Source organism: Aristolochia californica, unplaced genomic scaffold (assembly GCF_029961685.1).
Source record: "Aristolochia californica isolate CCGP_79_NKW_82.1479 unplaced genomic scaffold, dmAriCali1.0.hap1 SCAF_9, whole genome shotgun sequence".
NCBI classification, from domain to species: Eukaryota; Viridiplantae; Streptophyta; class Magnoliopsida; order Piperales; family Aristolochiaceae; genus Aristolochia; species Aristolochia californica.
The window spans coordinates 37390871-37412684 of NW_027182290.1; the positions used below are offsets into that span (position 1 = coordinate 37390871).

General features: G+C 38.0%; 3 protein-coding genes across 4 annotated transcripts; 2 read left to right on the forward strand and 1 right to left on the reverse strand.

Annotated features, from left to right (window-relative positions):
- The first annotated feature begins 5552 nt into the window (after positions 1–5552).
- Positions 5553–7093, forward strand: LOC137940927 (uncharacterized). The gene is made up of 6 exons (XM_068786040.1): positions 5553–5621; positions 5723–5958; positions 6061–6319; positions 6400–6579; positions 6669–6824; positions 6920–7093. Exons 1-6 carry the CDS (start codon positions 5553–5555, stop codon positions 7091–7093), a joined length of 1074 nt encoding a protein of 357 aa, XP_068642141.1.
- A 1758-nt stretch (positions 7094–8851) lies between these two features.
- On the forward strand, positions 8852–11984 carry LOC137940928 (uncharacterized). Its single transcript, XM_068786041.1, has 9 exons — positions 8852–9001; positions 9905–9981; positions 10202–10430; positions 10512–10666; positions 10798–10843; positions 10937–11028; positions 11180–11276; positions 11510–11566; positions 11808–11984. The coding sequence occupies exons 1-9, from the start codon at positions 8852–8854 to the stop codon at positions 11982–11984; spliced, it is 1080 nt and encodes a 359-aa protein (XP_068642142.1).
- A 601-nt stretch (positions 11985–12585) lies between these two features.
- Positions 12586–16836, reverse strand: LOC137941755 (uncharacterized). Of its 2 annotated transcripts, XM_068787322.1 has the most exons (5): positions 16749–16836; positions 16463–16650; positions 15828–15950; positions 15660–15730; positions 12586–13019 (listed from the first exon to the last, which is right to left on the reverse strand). In XM_068787322.1, the coding sequence occupies exons 2-5, from the start codon at positions 16646–16648 to the stop codon at positions 12761–12763; spliced, it is 639 nt and encodes a 212-aa protein (XP_068643423.1). In that variant the 5' UTR covers positions 16649–16650; positions 16749–16836; the 3' UTR covers positions 12586–12760. The 2 variants fall into 2 exon arrangements, with proteins under 2 accessions (XP_068643423.1, XP_068643422.1); XM_068787321.1 differs by having other exon boundaries at positions 16463–16836.
- Positions 16837–21814: the final 4978 nt, after the last annotated feature.

Below are 21814 nucleotides of genomic sequence, written 5' to 3' on the forward strand. Positions count from 1 at the left end.
CTAGTTTGGGAGCACCGAATCTTTTGTTTTTAATTCTTTACACAACTTCTCTTTTATTAGGTTGATGCCTTCAGAATCTTTGCTTATTATAATGATATCATCTACAGACAAAGCTAGGAGAACAACTCCCTTATTAGTGTGGTTGACAAAGACTAAGTGATACATCACACATCGGTTAAAACCAAAATGAAGCATAGCTTTATTGGAATTATCAAACCAATCTCTCAATGATTGCTTTAGCTCATACAAAGACTTCTGTAATTTACATATTGACTCCCCATCAACCACAAATCTACTAAGAGAATGTCTCCAAATAATAAACGCCATAACATTGTGTATAGGCCTTCACTACTAGTCTAGCCTTAAGCCTAACCATTGTAGGTTGTGTTTAACCGTGAAGACCTACTTGCAACCCACTAGGTTTTGTGTAGAGGTAGAGGTACCAACTACCAAGTATGATTTTCATATAATGCTACTGTTTCTTCTTCCAAGATGTTGAAAGGCCTCTTGACAAGATTTAGGAAGTTGAGTAGAAGATAGAGAAGCAAGATGTTGTGGTCCCGGACCATGGACCTCGTGACTCGACGAAGGGAGAGATCGTCAAGAGGTGCAGGGGGTAGACGACCAGACTTGTCTGGGAGCTCTATGTTGACGATAAGAGGATGGAAGAAGGAGATGGAATGAGGAGATGAGATCAGGCTCTTCGAGGGGAAACCTGTACCCTTGGGTTTGTCAAGGAGAACGCCGATCCTAGGGTTCTTTGGAGGAGAACGTCGATCCTTTTCTGAGTAAAATTCAACTTGTTTCATTCATTTCCGTCAACCTTTTTAGAAGCCAACCACGCCAAGGAATTCGAATGAAATTTTTACAAAAATTTCATCGCTGGCTATAACCTCTTACCACTTAAAAAAGTAAAATTATGAATCTAAAATTATAAATCCTAAAGTACTTGGATGTGCCTCCACTCTCTGAGTTACCAACTCATCTGCTTCACCTCTAGATGACTCGTCCTGCTATCGAGTCTACAACATCACTCCCCCTTGGAGAAAGAGTTTGTCCTCAAGCTCGAAGGTAGGATAAAATTGTTGAAAGACGTCGACCTCCTCCCATGTGGCCTCTGAGGCATCTGTGCTGGTCCATTGAACGAGTACTTCCCACCACTCCTGGTTTTGTCTCACACTCAAAATAGTGGCTAGAGTGAGAGAAACTCGGCCCTCCTCAATTGGAGGCAAAAATGGAATTGGAGGTGGTGTTCTCCATCCAAGATGTTGAAAGGCCTCTTGATAAGATTTAGGAAGTTGAGTAGAAGATAGAGAAACAAGATATGTGCAACAAGTAGAGGACAACAAGTGAGTAAATAAAAAAAACTAGATATAAGATGAGATGTAGATGGTTGAGAGCAAGACCTTAATTATTTTATAATTTCAATGAGCTTAGTATCAAATGGAGGACCAAACATAACAGGTGAAGTAGGAAGAGAACTAGCCTCAAAAGGCTCTCTAGCCCCCACAAGTGGGTGTTCAGCCAATGGAGCAAGAGGGAGAAGGGCAGTGTTGTCTGCGCTTTAGTGTGGTGGAACGTCCAATGACATCATAGACTTGGGAAAGGGTGGTAACCATGGAGATGCATGACTTGAGAGACATCCCAAAAGAATTCTGATGTTAGTTGATACAAATAATTTTCTTGAAGATAAATTATAACATACATTTTGGGTATGAGAGTATCTAAAAAAATACATTTCATAGTTCATGGGTCTAATTGTTTTTGTGAGGAGTTGTGTCATGAATAAAATAAGTACACCCAAACACCTTCAAAGGAAAGGAAAAAACTTTTATCATTCAAGAGTAACATTGAGCACAATGAATTGTTGTGAAGAATCAAGGAAGGCAATCTATCAACGAGACCACATGCAGTGCGTATAACTTGTGGCTAATAGAAGTCATGCACATTCATACCCTGCAATAAGGCCCTTAACAACTTCAAGAAGATGTCTATTTTTGTTTCCACATAATTGTCTAGGTATATTGAATTTTGATATAGAATTGTCAAGGTATATTAAATTTTGATATAGAATTTTGAGGAAGCTCACATCTATTGAAGTTATATCCTTGAGTTATATTAAATCAATGGAAAACTTGACAAATCATCCGATCAAGGGCTTGTCGATGGGACAAGTACAATATGCACAAGGGGGAATGGGTTAAAGCCTATTACTTGAGTCATCATTAGTGGCAACCCAACCTATCTGATTAGAAATCCAAAGACAAAGGTTCAATGGAAAAAATAAGCTAAATAATGGTCAGGTAGGAGCACCAAATTAAAGTGAATGAAATGTGTCTCATCTTTATGACATTGGATATGAGGTTATTGTAAGACCTTAAGGTTATTGATGTTTTTATAGCAGGGTGTAGAGTTGCAGTATACTCTTGGAGATATCACCGATGTGAGTGTGATTGTGGGGCCGTAATCTAATAGAGAATTGGTTTGTTGTCTAAAGGCACTAACAAGACAAGACACATGCGCATGGCCATAATGTGCTACCTTGATGGAACTGACATGCATGTTTGACACTTAATAGTTAGGTATTCTCACAGCTTATACATAAAGTCTAAGTTCAAGATTTGTTCACTTAGGACCATTGTAGGTGGCCAAATACCAACAAGATGAAGGTTCAAGTCCGTAAGACACCTATCATCGAAAGTTATAATGTACTAATTAAAATCCCAAGTTCATGATTTGTTCACTTAGGACCGTTGTGGATAGTGAAATAGCAACCCCATGAAGGTTTAAATTCGAAAGACACTTGTCATCAAAAGCTATAATGTACTGATTGTTCAAACCTTGTCTTTGAAATCTTTTATTTTTCAAATTATTCGTCTCGTTCAAATTTTTAAAAATGGTGAAGAATATTAAAGGTTTTTTAACAATTGGAACATGCAGGTATGAAATTCACATGTCACATGTTTTACTTAAAGTCTTTAGTCCCACATTGTTGAGATAAATGAGGACTTTGTAGTTTAAATACAACAAGCCTCATTCCTCTTTTGATCTTGTTTGATACTCATGTGTATGTGCATGCGAGGCTCTCATGTGTCTACCACAGACACATGTTCACACGTGTGAGGAGCCAGGCAGGAATGAATTTTTCAAAGTGATTAGAATAATTTGACCATTGGGATGGATTAGGATTAGTGTCATTAGATGAAAACAATTATAGTTCCGAACCATTGAATGGACGGTTACATATATGAATCATCGTGCAGTTATAAATCTGAACAATCTTATGAATGCTTATAGATCTTAACAGTCATATTTAAATCAATCCGAAGATCAATGCGAGATTTTCGTCCAATAGAGTAGAAAGCTCTATAGATGGAGCTTCATATGGGAGAGTGAGAGATAAAAGAAAAGAAAGTATGTGCTCTCAAAGTATTCTAAAAGAAAGATCAAAATGTTTTTGGTATTCTGGAGAAATTTTAAGGTGGTCTTGAGAGAAAATGAGGAAAAGTCTTTTGTTTGATCCATTTCAAGCAATTAGAAAAACATTTTATTGAGTTTAATGGGTTCATCTTAGTACTGTGCATGTCTAAGAAGACAAAAAGTTTGTAGTGTCTTAAAGAGGGATTGTCAGCACCTAGTGCATTATAGGAGACGAATACAGGGAATACACACTTTGGACCTATTTAAGGTATTATTTAATTTATTTACATTTATATGATTGGAGAAGCCATTTGGTAAAAAAAAAAAAAAAAGATACGTATCAGCACAAGCACTTATTTAAGTTAATTATTAAGTATTATTCAGTGCTATGAGTTATTTATTTTTTCCAACATCGGTACCCTAAAAGACATCAATATAGAGCATATCTGACGATTGAAACATGAGTACTGACTTGAGGCTGTTACCAGTAACAAGAAAAACATTTTTCAAGAGTAAATGAGACAATTGTGGACTTCAATTGAGGTTTTAATATTACATATCATTCCAAGGCAAGCAGAAAATGGCTCTTGGAAAATATATCGTGGTAATCAAGAGAAGTTATTTCATAATATAACACCAAATGCTAAAGTATTAGCAGGTAAATTTCCATAGTTTGTCGCTGTTCGTCAGGGCCAAGCTTTAATCAGGAGGAACGGAAGTGAATTCTTCTTCTTAGCATTTTCCATAAATACACGTTCAAGTGCTGAACAAGTGACCGCGCGTAAAATCCAGAAGAATAAAAGGAGACACATCGCACACACTTATTCCCAGTTGTTCTTAACACACTAAAAAATAAAAAATAAAATGGCTTACTGTGCTCGACGAATTAGTGGAACACTCCAAACAATCACATTTTTAAAATGCGAGTACACATGAGAGAACCAGATTAATTGTTCAGAGACTTGTACGTATTCTCATGCAAACTTGTCTTCACATTTTACCGAATAAAACCAGAAAAGAGAAATTTATATGCGCCAGAACGAACATTAGAACACCAGTATCAGAAATTTTTCGAGTCCAAGAAAACGGCGAAGAGGCGTTATCACGTCGGATTCTTCGACCTGCTTAGTGTTAGCATCAAATCCAAATGAGAAAGCAAGTAGCAGCAGAACTGATCAAAAGCGAATAATACCTGCAAACTGGCGGTTATTCCAGTTGTTGCAAGTGAGGGAATCAACGAGCAGATCTGTTTAGATGTTTATCTTTTTGGGCATCAGGACAAATTGGCTATATATGGAAGCATTCAATGGATAACTGTTTAGAGTCTATAGACAAAGTCAATAGTAGGCTTCATATCTAAATATGGTTCTGTTTCCCACCTTCTCTGCTGTTCTTTTTGACAATTTCTGCGCGCCCCCTCAAATCGTTGAGACTTGAGTGCGCAGAGTGAGGAAGAAAATGAGGCGGAGGAGAGGGTAGGATCCAATCGGAGGGACACTATGATGAGGTCGTCGAAGGCCTAGCCTATTACCTTGTCGGAGATGTGACAAAAAACTTAAGTCGAAACTTTGCACATCTTCTCTCCCCTTCATATCCATCCATGGGCTCTTTCAATTCAGGCGATGTAAGGAACAGCCTCTGTTCTTTTTTTTTTTTTTGGTCAATTTATTCTAATTCTAAAACAAATGAAGAGATGTTTTTTTATTCCTGTTTTTATATTAACTGCAGCCAGGAATTTATGCTCTTACATTATTGTCTGCATTGCTTGAGCAAAACTTTGAATGGTGAAATTTCTTCCTTCTGTGTGCTTGTACAAGTGAAACCTTGTTGGTTTTTGGCCATGAACAGTTGAACCTGTCACTTACATTTTTGTCATTCTATAGCTTTTGCAGTGAAGCGAATGTAGCCATGATGTTTAAATCTGAGACACAGAAAATTAGCTAAAAGTAATCCACTGTAGTATCTGGGTTGGGTGTCCACAAAACCATTGGTGATTTCACCTGATTACCTCTTCCATAGCTCCACTATCTTCCTTGCAAGAATGAAGGAAAATTGAATTGCCTTGCAAAAATCAGTAAAAAACCACCCATATTTTTCTTTAAAAAAAAAAAAAATTTGTAGAGCCATGTGGCATGGCCATGGCTGCCTTGTCTTCCCAGCTCTGTGTCTCTATCTCACTGGATTTGATAATAGCTGTAGAGGTAAGACAGACCTAGGGGGTGTGAGAGAGTTTTTAGAGATTATATGGGAATGCTTGTTCAGATGGCCATGTACTCATTGGGTTAATTTGGGGTTGCTACAGGAAGCATTTGCGATAAAGAATCCCAAGAGGTCACCCATTGTGGTGTGGATGGTTGTTCTGGTCTTCGCTTCAATATTCGGTCTTTACATTGGGTTTGCATATCTAGGGCAGATCAGAACTCGCCCTAATTCCAAGTATATGATGGTCCAAGTGAATGAGCAGCTCTGTCAGATATCTGGTATTCGGCCGGGGGAGAGTGTTCATGTGCACTTTCCGAAACCAGAAACTTTTAGCAGGTAGAGAAGACGATCATGTGTCATTTAATTACTTTGATGGGTTCCTTACATCCAATGAAAAAAATAAAAAAAATCATTTATTTGAGATATCAATTAAAACAGGGGTGAGTGCATATGCAATCCTGTGCGGTTGTTTGCCATTTTGTCAATGCAGAGATCTGGAAGTGGGTGGTTCGAGACTTTCTTGAACAGTCACCTCAATGTCAGCTCTAATGGCGAGATCTTTTCTGTTAAACAAAGACGGAGTAATGTTTCCACTGTTTTAAGCACACTGGATAAAGTCTACAACCTCGACTGGACCAGCAGTGCTGCCAAAAACGAATGCTCAGCTGCTGTTGGCTTTAAATGGATGCTTAATCAGGTACTAGTTTACACTAATGCTCTCTCTCTCTTTCTCTCTCCGAGAGTAAAAAAATCTCATACGTTGCATGGGCAATGCAGGGAGCCATGAAGTATCATTTACAGGTTGTAGAATATTTCAATCGTCGAGGTGTTTCACCAATATTTCTGTTTAGGAGAAATCTTCTGAGTAGAATGGTATCTATTCTAGCCAACTCTCATGACCAATATGTCAAGACGATCAATGGCACCCATAAGTCCCACGTCCACTCATCAAATGAGGTCTCTCTCTCTCTCTCTCTCTCTCTCTCTCTCTCTCTGGGCGTAGTGGTAGAGCTTTTCATCACTTACAGAGGGAAATTTTGATGCAGGCGAAACTGCTTGCTCAATACAAGCCTTGGATCAATGTGAGTACTCTGATATCAGATCTGGAAGTGGCTGACGAGATGATTACCAACACTTTGAACTACTTCAAGGGCACACGCCATATTATTTTATATTATGAGGATTTAGTAAATAATAGTACGGTATGTTCATAAACTAAGAAACTTAGGGAGGAGACACTCAAGAGGATTAAGAACTGTATTTCTAACTGTTATATTTTATTTTGTTTTTGGCTCAGAACAAGCTTCTGGACGTTCAACATTTCCTGAGGTTGCCCCGGTTGAAACTAAAGAGTCGTCAAGTGAAGATACACACAAGCCCCTTATCAGAGCATATTGAGAATTGGGGTGATGTGTATAAGACTCTCAAGGGAACCAAATATGACAGCTTTTTGGAGCTTAAACCCAATTAATTTTTTTCTGTCTCCCCCAATTTTTTTGTGTTTGCTGTAAATAAGTCAAGTCCCATTGCTTGTCATCCTCGTGTTCGAAGCTTCCTTCACTACAAAAACTTCCATTCTTATGTAAATATAAAAATTGTCTTAGACCTACGAACCCTTTCAATTTGCCGGCAAATCATCTGAAGAGAAAAAAAATTACATTGACCTTTGGGCATTTTAAGAGAAAAGCCACAGTTCTCAAAACCAACCTCAAGTTTCATGTATCCATAAACCTGGTGCAATTGTTCTAGCCTTAAGCATAAACCCCAAAATTTTGGGAAGGAACAAAATGAGTTAATTAGATTTAAATTAAGAGTCGAGTCAAAGAAGAAAAATTTTAATTGATCCGAATTGAAAGCTGCTATACATTATGTCCAGGACAACTCTTATCCTCATTGTAATGCAGTAATGTTTATTTTCTTTTCGATTACTCTCTCTCTCTATCTATTAATATATACGGTGAAAATATTTTCCTCCTTGTGACTATTCTATAATAACTTGGGGGGTCCATGGTGGACTCCGCTTTTCGGTAACGCACGGAATAATATTCCCTTCCTCTATTACTCACCAAAGAGATGACTAAGGAGAGGGGGGATGATTCTTCCCTCCTCTTGGTTTGTACAAAATTTAATTTCATGTAAGATCAAATTTGCCAGGGATGATATGATGTTAAGTCTCAAGGGGAATAAAGCTAGGGGAGGGGGGAAAAGCTTCTCCAAACCTTAAAATCAAATTTACTAGTCAAAAAATATGTCAAGTGACCCTTACACATAGACTGTAAAGGCCAAATTACAATTTTAAGGCTACACAAGAACAACTCTTTCGCAACATAAGCCAAATGACAATAACTCAAGGCAACTCCATCCAACTCAGACTTTAGAATAATCACACGAGCGTAGAATGGTTGTGAAATGGGTTTGGAGTTGCTTATCTAAAGCTGTTGAAACCTGTTGAAAGAAAAAACTCTGGGAACCATAGCTACGAAGGCTCGGGCTCAGCTTGCCTCAGACTAACCAGACTTTGTTCCTTAGCACGAGTGGATCGGAAGAAGAGAGGGGGCCGAGATGAGAGAGGTCTAGTTATGGGTGTAGAAGATGCAACCGTTTGGGACTGCAGAAACACAAGCACAAACACAAACACATACAGAAGAGAAAGAAGATGGTGAGTTCGTTCACCTAATTCAAAGTGTCCCTCCACCTAAATCCCAATCTCCCACTTGCCATCACCAGAAGAAGTGGTTGGACTTGCCAGTTCCCAGGCCACCCACTTGATTCTGAACTTCAAATTTTCCAATCCCAAGCAGAATCCAACATTTCTCCACTTTTTTTCATTTTTTGTCTCCTTAACATATATCCATAACAAAACCAGCCAAACAAAAAAATCTGGGAAGACCCAAAATCCATCAATTTGGTTACGGAGGTGGGGAGAAGCATTCAAACTGTTTAAGACTCGCACGACCAGCTATGTTGCTTATTTTAAGGAAGTTTTGTTACACGAAGCACATTCAAGTTTGCTCGTTTCTTTTCCCTCCCAATCACATTCACCATCTTTCTCTTTCACGTATACGTTTGTTTTACTAATTAAGTAGTAAAATCTTACTTGACCAGCGTACCGGCCCCAAAACTTCTCGCCTGCTTTAGAGTAGATTCACTATTTAAACTGTTATTGGTTTCCGCCTTGGAAAAACACGAGGGAGACGGACACACTTCTGCATGTCAGGTTAACCGGGAGATGGAGGTGTCTGAGGGTTCCGTTTACGGATTGGCCTGGTTGGATGATTCGTATCGACCTCTTCCGTTTCTGTACTTGGGATTTCTGGTGGTTTGGTTTGTTTCAGCTTCTGCTTGGATGATCAACACCTGGAGAAACCGCCCTTTTCAGGTAATATTTGCTTTTGATCCGTTCTGCTGCTTGCTTTCTTATTTGGACTTTATCCGAACTCTACGAAAGTCGAAGAATTGGCCGTGATAACGCATCGTTTCTGTTAATCTGTCATCCTTCTTTAGTTCTTATAAGCTTTTCTTTTTCGGTTTCTGGTAGCTCTCTTCTTGGACTAGGAAAGTTTTCTGATACTCGCGTTCTAATGTTCATTCTGGCGCATATAAATTTCTCGTTTCTGGTTTTCTTCGGTAAAATGTGAAGCCTCTAGTTTGCATGAGAATAGGTATTATTCTCTGAGAGATGTCGAACAATTAATCTGGTTCTCTCATGTACTCGCATTTTTAGAATCTGATTGTTCCACGAATTCGTCAGGTGTGTTTTTATTTTTTCTTTAATTTGGGAATCAGTGTGTGTGATATGTGTCTCCTTATTTCATCTGAATTTTACGCGCTGTCACTTATTCAGCACTTCAGCTTCTTTTATTTTGCATTTCAAGACGCGTATTTATGGAAAATGCAAATAAGCAGATTAGGATTACCATGCCATCAGCACTTTTGACCTGGCTGTGTTTATACATTTGTTCATTCTTCAATCTTCGAAAAATTCCATCCTGTTCAAGACCACAATTGTCTTGTTTTTATATTTCTCTTATTGCAATTTCTAGATTTTTAGTTCATCTCCTGTTGTCATTTTCTTATGCACTTCCAGCAATGAGATTTTGTTATCCTCGTTGGCCTCATTTTTGGAAATTATTTGCTCGATTTCTATACGGATATCCCTTTTTCAGAATGAATGACTGTATTTTTATGTTAATTAACTTTAGCATTTGATAGCAATGTTATTATTTTTCATTTTATTGATTCTTTACTATATCTTCCTCCTTCGATGAATATCCTAGAACAGGCAAACAATCTACACTGGACGCTCAGTTCCATTCCCCTGATTAAAGCTTTGCAGCTGGCCCTATCGTTTTTATTTTGGTGAGCCTCTGACGAACAACGACAAATTATGTTTGGAATAGCTTCTCTTGATTACCTCTGTATCTCTTAAAACAGCCATGTCTGCTTGCCTTATAATGATAGGCACTCGTATATTTTAAATTTAATCCTTAATCGAAGCCATTACTTGTATCATTTGCTCTTGAAATTTGTTTTTCTTGTTACTGGTAACAACTTCAATTAGCCCTTCATTTTCTTTCAGGCACTCGTGTTTCAATCGACAGATATGCTCTATATGGATGTCATTTGGGGTGTATGTAGCCGGAGTGCTCTTTCAGACTGCTTCCCTTGTCTCATTTCTTCTCATTTCACATGGTTACTGTATCGTTTGTGAACGTCTTTCAGTACCAGAACGGCGCTCCACTGCTGGACTAGGATGTGCTCTTTACTTGATTCTTATCGGTTACAAAGCTGCCGTTCCCTACTTCACTGTTAGTCTGCCTCATTTCCTCTTTTCCGCCCTGAGCCTTTGTTGTAACAGAAGCTAATTCCTTAAGCTTTGTGTGCTCCAGGTACTGCTATGGGTAAATTATTTTGTATCATTCTATGTGATCTTCCGCCACATTTCTCAGAATCTTTCAGTATTGCATGAGCAAATGAGCTTCATAGAAGATGAGGACATTCATATTATGCGTGATGCCATATGCTCAAAATATCTCATGTTCAAGTATGTGGTGCATATTTGAGTTTTTGTTATTATGGGATTGCAAATTGAAATAATGTACAAAATTGCCGTTATAGAGAATACTGTCAGGTATTTTGACCTTGGTGCAATTTAATTTGCTTTACTCTGTGCAGGAAGTTCCAAGGTGCAATGCAGATGCTAGTCGTGGCACAGTTTGTGGTATGAAAATGCTTCTAATGTCCTTCACCATGCAACACAATTCAACAAGTATTTGGATACTGATTATATTATTTACTTCAATCTGATCTCTAGATTCATATGAACTTGGACTCTGCAACAGACACTCACTGGCTCACTTTGTTTGTCCGGGAATGGGTGCAGCTTTGCATTCTCCTCTACATAGGGTATGTTATGAGCTATAAACTGGCCTACCTTTGCATTCTCCTACTACCATCAAGGAGATATTTTGTTGCCCATCGTTTTGAGCTTAGTCATAGCTAATCTATGGTACAGAGAAGTTCATGTTAATCTCCCCAAATGTTTGTTCTTTGTCAGGTGGACTTTCAGGTCACAGGAACCATCACCACGTTTCTCTCTTATGCCTAATGTGAAGTCCGAACGGCAGACGGCAGTGCCACCTATCTACAGCATCGTAAATTCCTTCCCCCACAACTTCTCTCTTGAGTACAGTCATATTTCAGTTTTGAAAGAGGCTGTTTAGTTGTCAAAATGAAAGAAAATTGACATTGAATATCAATAACAAGGATGAATCAAGAAACCTCTTAGGTAATTGACAGGATTACTCCGTTTGATGTTACTGTAGTCCCCTGAATTGGCAGGCCTTCCCCTTGCTTAATCTGATAGTTGAGTGATTTTCTATTGCAGGAGATGGATGTCAATGACTTCAAATATTTGGCCTCAGATGAATGGCATATTGGAGTGGTAAGTTTCCTTCTATGACCTTATCTCAAACAACACTCGTGCAAAGGCAGTTTGACGTCAAACCTAAAGCACTGCTTAACCCGCGAAACAAGAAACAGCCAATGGATAGGCGTGTGAACAAATGAAACTGAATTTTATTTTATTTTTCCAATGGGTTTGGTGAAGGAAAAAAATAACAGACGCTATTTGTCTTAAATTGGACCTGCGCCTGCACTAAAGATTTGACTCATAACATCTGCAGCAAACATCATTTCCTCGAGAAAACGCATCGAGCCCCCTACTAATAATCGTGCAGCATCCACGTGCATTCAGTAATCCTGGTCTACGAGGTCCTTCTGCTACAAATGATGGAGCTGCTGCCATCATTTCCTCAGATTTGTGCTGGCAAAGTCACCGGGTTCAGACGGTTTTGAAGTGAGAGAGATGAGACTTGATGGTCCAGTGGATGTTGGCTGCAGAAACGCTGCAAGACAGTTTTGTTATGAATTATTTCATGTTGGAACCCCCAAACCTTGGGTTGAGATTTTCGACAAGATGGTCTAAATGTCAGACTTCCGTCAAGTGTCAATATGTTAGTAAATCCATACATCAAAATCAAATTGTATATATGCTTGAGTGGCTTCCATGACCTTTGTCTCCGAGTACTAATGCTCCAGTACATCTCTCCCTTGAATCATTCTGCTAACTTATTGACCATTGACGCATACTGGAGTTGAGTAGAACCCTCTAATGCAGAATATCAGTTAGACTTAAAAAGAGTAACTTGGACATTACAAACACACCATAGACATTAATTTGTTTCTATCCCTTTTTTTGATTGACTCGGGACGTTGCGGAGCTTAGAACCAGTAGCTAAGCAGAAATAAAAAAGAGTCTTCTCAATCGCCTGGATACTTTTTTGGCCTGGGCGGATGCTGTCTGTTCTCAGTTCTCAAGCATGAGTGCACACCTATTTCCCGTACCTCTATGTAAAATCAGAAGCATCCATGAAAACTAAGAACATTTTTCACAAACAAAAAGAAATTAACCATTTAAGACAAATAATTCTATTAAATACTCTTCTTATTGCAATAAATTTCTGAAATAAAAATTATTTCATTGCTGTTTAGGCAATTTCATAGGAATGGAATGGCTTTTTTTCCCGGACAACTTCGACAAACAACACTAGCCTCTAAACTAGTCTAGCTAGAGAAATTACCCTTTCCCTTTCTTGTGTTTAATTATAAAATCATCATCGTCATCATCACTGTAATTTAGTGCTCTTTTCTTCGGCTTGACTTCACCATTCTTCAACAATGGAGGTTTTTGTGATGTCTCCAACCTCTCTATTTTTGGAGCTCTCTCTGTTAGAGATTTGATCGGAGTGCCCATCCTAAGTTGTTTCTGCTTCTTTTGCTTTTTCTCAAATGCTCTCTTTGCTCTTTCTGGTGATAACAAGCCATGCTCCATCATCCTGTGCATTAAAATGATTCTCCGTCACAAACACGACAAAAAGAGGCCAGTAGGTAAATGATAATATTAGTTCTTGAGAAGTATTTGTTTTGAAAAAGCCCACTAAAAAAATCATTTATAGGATTGCAGCTCTAATATATATCAACCTAAGGTGGCAAATGGATCAAATGATGAAAAGGAACATCCTACCAAACAGGCATTTCCTATTTCAATATAATTGATATAATCAAAATGGTCACCAACAATATGACGCCACTCGACTTGGTAGACAAATGGCATCCCAAGGACCAAACTAGCACACAAAGTTTACAGCAAGAAATGTGTCCTGGTACTCATAGAAGAAGGGAGTTGTTTCTTATCATACAGCAGCTTGCTCAAGACAGGTATATAGAAAGTTTCACCATTATTGCGAAGAATGCTACTCCAAATCAAAACTATATCTGTTATGCTATCTAAATTCTGTCGGACTAAGTGATCAACACATTAAAAAAAGAGTTCATTCCAAGCCAAATCAAATTTTACTTATTAATAGAATACCACATCAAGATTCCATTCATTCACACCATCCTCTAGTTCTTATATTACTGAAATTGCCAATTCACTTACCAACTTTACTCAGTACCAGCCTTTCTTTCTATTCATCAACTTATAAATTAATCTCCCTTGGAAGACTGCATATTTAATCACCAACTTTCACATCAAATCCTTGTTTGAACATTAAAAGCTTCTAAATGGCACGTTCTCGTAATGATCATATTACCCATTGTTTAACAGGCTTAGAGTGTAGACAGCCCCCCATGGGAATACAAGAATCTCGAAGCATGATTTTTGTGTCTTTCATTCTTTCAAAACCTATCTTCTACATAGAATTAGCCAAGCATGTTATCCAAACAAACATAGAACCAGACTGACAGCTTTTATGCTAATTCCAAGTACTTCCTCGTTCAGACCCATTATTCAATGGGGTAAAGTAATAAACTAATTCAGTAAAAAAAACTAATAAAATCAGAAGTTAATGAACTCAAACCTAATATTCCCCCAGGAATGCACGACAAACGTCATCATTGCACACATTATATCATTTCAATACTATACCCATCATTCCTTGTTCCTCCTCATACCCTCTTCTTCTACCACTAGTCCAGTGAAAAAAACTTGATTGAGGACCTAGAAAATGTGCCATTCTAGAACATGCATCACTATAAAAGTTCTGGTCAGTGGTTTATCCAGATCAAAGACCATCAACAAACTCTCTCTTGCCATGTGGACTGTGTATGACCTCTATTTTTCAACTCAAAACATTAGACAGCCCTATTAAATCACTGATATCCTCTAGCCATAAGAAAATTCACTCAAGAACCTTAAAATTTGTACTATGCTTTGCCAAAAATTGGAGGCTTCAGTAATCTCATCCACATAAATGACTAATCTTACAAGTCTTAACAATTTAGACGCCAGAATTAGTACCAATTAGCCTCAAATCTGTTCCTAATATTCTTATTAAACGGAGACATTAATTGAAAAGGAAAAGAAGCACATTTTCAAGAAAATTTTATTTGACTATAGAAGAGCAATGATACTAATAAACTGTACACTAAATAATCAAATAATTTTGAAAACACAACATAAATATTGCATTGCCTTAATCATTAGATGAGAAGCAAGGAGATAGGGAAATAATAGTATTCCAATAAAGTAAGATAACAGAAGCAATTTACTTACTGAATCTATAGGTCTGAGTTTGGGAGCAAAAGCAACATCAAACAACTACAACATGAAAAGCAGAGCAGCTAGAAAATAGTAGGCTCATCAAGAATAATCGTTATGAAAGAGGGTAAAGATGGTCTAAATTTGGAAATTAAGGTAAAGATAACCTAAATTTGGAGAGTGAAAATTTTCTCATGACCAAAGGATTTTGACTGAAACAATAAGAATAAACATCCAATTTTGTTCTATAAGATCCATGCAAATGGAATTTCCCTCAGTTGCTTTACTGTCTAGGCAACAGATGCGTATGCATCAAAAACACAAATTGAAATGGTCTGCACATCAAAATTTCAGTAGAGATAAGTTTTTTACTTTTTTCTATAATAAATGATAGCATTTTTTTTACAAGTCTATAGCATTTATATTTCAATAAGAAACAAGAAAATTTCTGCTCCACTCAAGGCTTGAGATTCTTTCGTACAATTGACTTTACTTTGTGTTACTTGAGTAATGTCCAGTTCAACACCTACAGGTTATCAGGACTTCTACATAACATCCCCTTCTATTATTTTTCAAAATCGAGCTACACTTTTTTAGCTCGTTTTGGGTAGTTCAAATTCGGTAATGATCATCATACCCAAAGTCTAAAGCAGGCAGACAAACCAAAAGTGAACAACAGAAAAGAAAGAAAACTTAAAAACATTGAAGTTTGCTTTTTAAGTTTAGTATGCGAATTTTAGAGTGCCAAAATAACATCTTGAGGAAACAGAGCCCAGCAGAAGGCTGAATTTTCATAAGTGAAGTACCGAAGAAATAAGAAAATTTGATAAACCAAACTTTCCATCTGAGAAAAATTCAACATGACACCTTAATTGAAATTTAAAATGCCAAAAAATAGAAAATGAAAGTAAATAGAAACAGAATGGAAACCCACCAAAACTCTGCCATTTCACTTGAAGGCATCTGGCTCGATAATGACTCATAAAATATCCTTAAAGGCTCCCTCTGGAAGAGAACGTTGCACAAACAAAAGAAGAAATAAGCTCGAGCCATACTTTCTAACAAACAGAATAATAATAAAGTAACCAGATATTTATCAGACCTCTTCAGGAGTATCGTATCTCTGGCCAGGTAATTTGTATTCTTTCTTCTGTCTCACTTTGGTAACTCTGGTGGTTTTATTGGTAGTTTGGACCGATGAACTTACAGGCGTTCTCTCTTTAACCTACAATCCATAGACATCCATACCTAAATAGCAGATACGAGAAGAAAAAAAGAACAGGAAGCATAGAATCCTAATCAGTTAAGATTCAGGAATAAACGAGAATTATATTCTGATTTTTTGCCTTGCGAGTGCTCAAACGACTCTACAAACATCAATTTCACCAACAAAAAAAAAACACCGCTTGAAACAAAAGAAAGCAGGCCAGATCTATAGAACAATCATAAGAAGTTGCTAATACCATCTTCATAATAACTCAAGAAAAAGGAAGACAAAGCCTAGAAATTTCAACGTGTATAACTCCAAAAACCAGAAAATTCAAGAGCAAAAAATCCAAAAAAAAAAAAAAAAAGGAACATGAGACTCCTACTTATACAATTTAGAAAAACATATACAGAAGGCACAAGGGGACAGACAAAAGAAAAACATCTTGCAGGCAGCTCACACCAAACCAAAACTGGAAAACACAAGCGCTAAATCCGAAATATCAAACAAAAAACTGACGAAATACGTACCTCTGTTTTCACAACCACTGTAACAGATTTACCAGTCGAATCAGAAATACGTTTGAAGGAAGCGTTATCTATTCGCTTCTTACTACTACTAGATGAGGCAACTCCCTTGCCCTTCAAAGAAGCCGCATCTTCTCTTTGTTGACTCGATTTCAGCTTCACAGAAGCCGATTTAATTTCTGCAGACATATCTAAGCAGATCGCGTAAAACACAGAAAATCTGTCACATTCCTCCACAAATTTCCTCGTGAACAGTAAAGATATGGAAAATTGATGGTCGGGCAAAAACCTCTCTAATCGGTCGAAAGTCAGTATGCAAAACAACCCATCTTCTCCAACCTAATTGATAGCTTCCATGAAGGGGCGAGCGAGATGTTTTCTATCGTACGCTAACTGATAAAATAGTAGCATTCCTCTTTTGAGGGAAGGATATGGATTAATCTGGATCGTTAGATCAGTTATTTTCGTTTTGGCTAAGCTCGTGGGCTCAGGCGCAGGCACCTTTAAGCTTCGGGTCCCGACTCTGAACATTTTCTGTTCACGTTCGAGACAATCGAACGTGTGTCGAGCGATTGTCTGTGGCGGTCTGAACCGACTCGCCCACCCGAGGTTTTGGTTTCCTTTCGTCTCGAGTTGACCCTGCGGGTCGGGGAAGGGGTAGAAAAAAAAAACCGATTGGGTTTTGAGTCCGAACCCAACCCTTGGGGTTTTATAGCCACCCTTTAGAAAAAATATGATGAAATATATTTTAATGATTTAATAATGTTTTTTAAGGATAATTAATAATAAATAAATATTTTAAAGTATTTTATACTTTGAGGATAAAACCTAATAACTTAAATAAAAAGAGTTTGATATTATGAGATTTTTATGACATTGAAAGATTACATCAATCCAAGAGAGATTATACAAATTTGAAAGATTACTTCAATTAATAAAAAACAATTGTTTCCTGGAGGTGGCGCCACCTCCACTTTTTATTTTTGTGTCGATGCCTCCTTCTCTTTCTATTTTTCTTCTTCTTCTCTTATTCTTTTTTACTTATCTTCTTCTCTTGGTTCCTTGGGGTGTGGGTTTCTATCTTCCAAGTGTCCTGAGTATAACCTTGTCCTCAAGGTTGAAAGTCAAATAATCATAGAAGGAATTCATCCTGGAGTATTGAAAGTGGTGCCCCTTAGATTTTTTAGAAAAAAAAATCAAATTATCACTTCTACCCTTAAGGTAATGCCCACTTAGACTTTTTCAAAATAAATATCCTTCAAATTATAATTTGTATCTCTCCCTTAGTTTGGTGCATGTGTGCTTTTACATAAATTAGGTTTTATCATTTCACCCTTCATAGAAGATCAAGTTTGCCCTTGAAACTCTTGGTGTTGCGTTCAGAACAATGCAATAGAAAGAAGAAATTACTCTGGTTACTCGGAGACCCATTCGTCATTGAAGAGATTGCAGTCATTAAGCACTACTCATCCTCTCCTATTATTCCCGTAATTGGTACCCACCATAATTGATGTTTATCGTCTTATTTTGGCAAATAGTATCTTCTTTAGTAGATGATTCTTCATAACTTGGTTGATTGCTGCAACTTGGACCGACGAACCAACTCTATCTATCGAGTCCATATCTACCAAAGATTGCTCCGATAGCTCTTCACGATAGATCGCCTTTCAATCTTGCTATTCTATTTCTAGAAGTACTGAGCTGACTCTCATCTTCTTTGTTGCTTCATTGTTGTCATCTTGCACCCTATTGAGCTAACTGAATCAACTTTGGCTATCTTCAGAAGGTTGTGCGTTGATGCTTCAGGATGACGACTTATTGATTTCGAAAACTAATCTGTTGGATTAATTTATTTTGGAAAGTCTCTCGTTGGCTCGTCTCCATGTGTTAGCTCCATTGCCACTTACAAAAATCTGTTAGTTCATCGTTGTTAATGCTCGGGATTATGTGCTATTTTAGAAACTTGTTGTTTTCATTGTTGTCTCTGTTGCTATCTTCGAAAACTCCCATAATCTTTTGTTGATCTAGAATTGATCTTGGTTGTTGCTTTGGGAGGACAAAGGAGCTGGCTAATTGATCCCGTCGTGATGTCGTTTCTGGAGATTGAAAATATTGTGATCTTGCTCTGTTCGGAAGCGGGTGGCACGGGGAAGACAATGATAAAATACCAAACTTAGGTGGTTGATTTTAATCCAGTGGTTTTCATCCGCCAAACCGAACCGCGCTTGTTCTGACAGAGACCCGATACGAGCCGAGTTAATCGAGTGAACCAACGACCCATTTGGGTTAGCTGCTTCTGCTTCTGACCCGCTTGGGTTAACTCGGTTCGGGTCAACCTAACTCGGCCCACTTGTTTTCTGTCTCAATTATACTTGTTTGGGTTTCTAGTTCTATACCTATTTCTTCCGTGACTCAACTATATTGGTCTACTATTTGACTCGGTTCCTTGTCTCTGGCTGGATTATTATTTTGAAGTATTCACAACTTATTCCTTGGTTAGCATATTATTTAGTGCACAACCTTTTGATGGGCTCCCAACAAATTATTTTATAGGTCCTTGGATTTTTATTATTTGGTATGTGTTATTGGATCCAGACCCATTTTAGTTACTACTATTGTGTCTCTTTAGCTGAGACATTATTATTGAAGAATGACTTCTCAGTTGTTGGTTTTTGTCAACATTGGTAATTCTGATGATAAAGAAAGCACATGGTGGCCCTAGAATATTATCTGTCGAGTAATTACCCTTTACTCCCCTTAATTGACATTTATTACTCCTACCATTTGAGAGTCAATGTCCTGTGGAGAGACACGATGATGAAGAAGTTTTATTATACTTCTAAACACTGTGTATAGACCCACCACCTACAGAAAATAGGAGTGTGCCCAACATACAACATGAGTTATTTGACTGGAGTATGGAACGATATCTTACGACTAGGAGTGATTTTACTCTTATTTATATTATGTTACTTGGGCCTCTTGGAAGATACCACCAGCTTGAGGGGGAGTGTTGGAAGATATGGAGGACTGCCATTTTATACGGGAAGATCCTATACACCATTTGCAGTAAGTTGGGTGTTCATGATGTTCTTTCACCCCCAACTTAAGGGAGAGTGTTGGAAGATTGGCCCAAACCTAGGAAGATCCGCATATCCAAGTGTGTTAGAAGATGGGTTCAAGCCCATAAGACCAAGGAAGGTCCACACATCCAAGAGATGTAGAATATGAGTCCAAGGCCCACAAACCAAGGAGAAGGCCCACAAGTTCATACAATGATGGCAAGATGGTAAATAAAGAGTCATCTCATAGAGATGATATTTATGTAATTAATTTAAGTTTCAAGGATATTATTATAATAGTATAATTTTATCAATCTATAAATTGAGCTTTAGGAGAAGGGTTTAGATATAAGTCCATAACCTTTTATTCCTCCCATTTTCTCCCAATGGTTGTCACTCTATTTTTCTCTATGAGCTAAATCCATGGAGTCCTCAAAATCAACAATCTTCAATCTCCCAAGTTGTGCATTTCTTGTTAAGCTTGTTTTGTTTATGCTCTTATGTTATGCTAGTTGGTGCTTGTTGAGTTTGGGAGCCAAATTTTGATGCAACCAAACTTGTTTTAGAGTGATAATATTTTGGTCTTGAAAAATAGTGGGTAGTTGTACCAAATGGGAATGTGAGTGATACACAGGTGGTGTATGAGGGTGAAGGTTTGGTTGTTAGTATGAGCGAGAATTTTCTTATTAGTCATGGTAAGGGGTATAGTTTTAGAGAGCGAGTTGAGTTGGGGTTGAGTTGAGAAATAGGACATCATATGTGGTATGGTTTATGGAAGGAATAGGGTGAGTAGCTTGGTGAAAATGATTTGTCTGGGAAATGGAGGGAGAGACTAAGATGGATGGAGAATTTGAGGGAGTTGAGTGAGTTGTATGTGGTTAGGATATTTGGTGATTCATATGAGTTAGGGTGAAGATGAAAATAATGGGGGTTGTTTTATTAAGATGTAATGTGAATGATTGGATTCATGAGTTGGTTTAGACGTGCGTTGAATTGAGAATGAAAGTGAGAGTAAGAGTTTCCGCTATTGGGGCAATGAGATGTGTAGTAGTTGGGTATATGGGTAATGTTTGGAATTGATTAAGCTTTGTATGGTGAAATTGTAGATAGATAGGATGGAATTTCATGGTTGGATTAAAAATATGGATGCGATGGGTAAGAAGAGTGGAGCAATGGCTTGAGGAGGGTGAGTTGGGTAATATTTTGAAAAAGGAATGTGGGGAGGAGGAGATGATTCTGGTTGATTTGGAAAAATTTAGTGGTGGTGGACATGAAAACTTACCAACAATAGATTTTGTTGAAGTTTCATGATTCATTGCTCGGTGAGAAGGGGAAGCAGGTCGTTCAATCGACGATTCCATGAGGGACTCGAGCACGCTTTTAATATGTCCTTCTAGGCTAGTAATTTTTTGCACCAAACTTTCTTGACTGATTTCTTGGTCGATCAGAATTCCAAAAGGCGTATTGCAGAGTCGAAGGTCTTTGATTGGGTATATAATTTGTTATGTAAATATCTGAAATCAAACCAAATGGCGTATCTCTGTTTTGTATTTTTTTATGAAAAATTTGGAGATCTGATCAAGATTCTTGCTGCAATAGAGAGTCTTCAATGCGTCTGACATCGTCGTCCTTCTTCCTCTGCCTCCAACAGATCCGCTCTTTGTCGGTTCCTGGTCGATGTGGACTTCAACTTAAGAGTTGAAATTTGCAAGATCGACCAAGAACTACAGAGCCGTATTACAATTGTTGATGTCGTTTTTCATAAAAAAAAACCAATGTGCTTCAGCAGATGGTGGCCATCGTCTCGGAGTATACGCACACAGGATCGCAGAATGAGACGAAAAGAAAAACCTCCTTCAAACTCAGAACACCATACTGCCACAGCACTAATGGCATCCATGTCAAGATGATGACTTGCACACAACGCTCCAGAAAACTATTACCCAGGTGGAAGAGATATCTTAGTTACAATAACTCTCCTGCAAACGTTGCTATCATCGCCATTATCCGCTGTTAGAATAACGGGAGTCTATGAGCTAAGTCCCACAGAGATGAACAGTTGAGGCTGCTTTACCTCCTTCAACGACTGCTCCCCAACTCCATCGCCGGCCATGTCCCCGGCCACAAACTGAACCACACAGAAAAAATAAACAACAACAGAACCTCTACGGCTAGTTTAAAATTCAGGAAGAGGTGCCTAGTGCCTACAACTACTAGTGGCGGCACAGACATCTGTCATAGCCATTATACGCATGTCAAGCTGACCCACTGAGCCTCTGAGAATCATTCTCCA

What these genes read in the sequence shown, in the direction of transcription:
- LOC137940927 (XM_068786040.1), top strand. Translation starts at nt 5,553, where the DNA reads ATGGCCATGGCTGCCTTGTCTTCCCAGCTCTGTGTCTCTATCTCACTG. An exon ending in TTAAATGGATGCTTAATCAG is followed by an intron (nt 6,320 to 6,399) that starts GTACTAGTTTAC and finishes TGGGCAATGCAG; the next exon opens with GGAGCCATGAAGTATCATTT. An exon ending in ATTTAGTAAATAATAGTACG is followed by an intron (nt 6,825 to 6,919) that starts GTATGTTCATAA and finishes TTTTTGGCTCAG; the next exon opens with AACAAGCTTCTGGACGTTCA.
- LOC137940928 (XM_068786041.1), top strand. Translation starts at nt 8,852, where the DNA reads ATGGAGGTGTCTGAGGGTTCCGTTTACGGATTGGCCTGGTTGGATGAT. An exon ending in TCAAAATATCTCATGTTCAA is followed by an intron (nt 10,667 to 10,797) that starts GTATGTGGTGCA and finishes TACTCTGTGCAG; the next exon opens with GAAGTTCCAAGGTGCAATGC. An exon ending in ATGAATGGCATATTGGAGTG is followed by an intron (nt 11,567 to 11,807) that starts GTAAGTTTCCTT and finishes TAACATCTGCAG; the next exon opens with CAAACATCATTTCCTCGAGA.
- LOC137941755 (XM_068787322.1), bottom strand. Translation starts at nt 16,648, where the DNA reads ATGTCTGCAGAAATTAAATCGGCTTCTGTGAAGCTGAAATCGAGTCAA. An exon ending in GATACGATACTCCTGAAGAG is followed by an intron (nt 15,731 to 15,827) that starts GTCTGATAAATA and finishes GTTCTCTTCCAG; the next exon opens with AGGGAGCCTTTAAGGATATT. An exon ending in AGTGAAATGGCAGAGTTTTG is followed by an intron (nt 13,020 to 15,659) that starts GTGGGTTTCCAT and finishes TTTAATGCACAG; the next exon opens with GATGATGGAGCATGGCTTGT.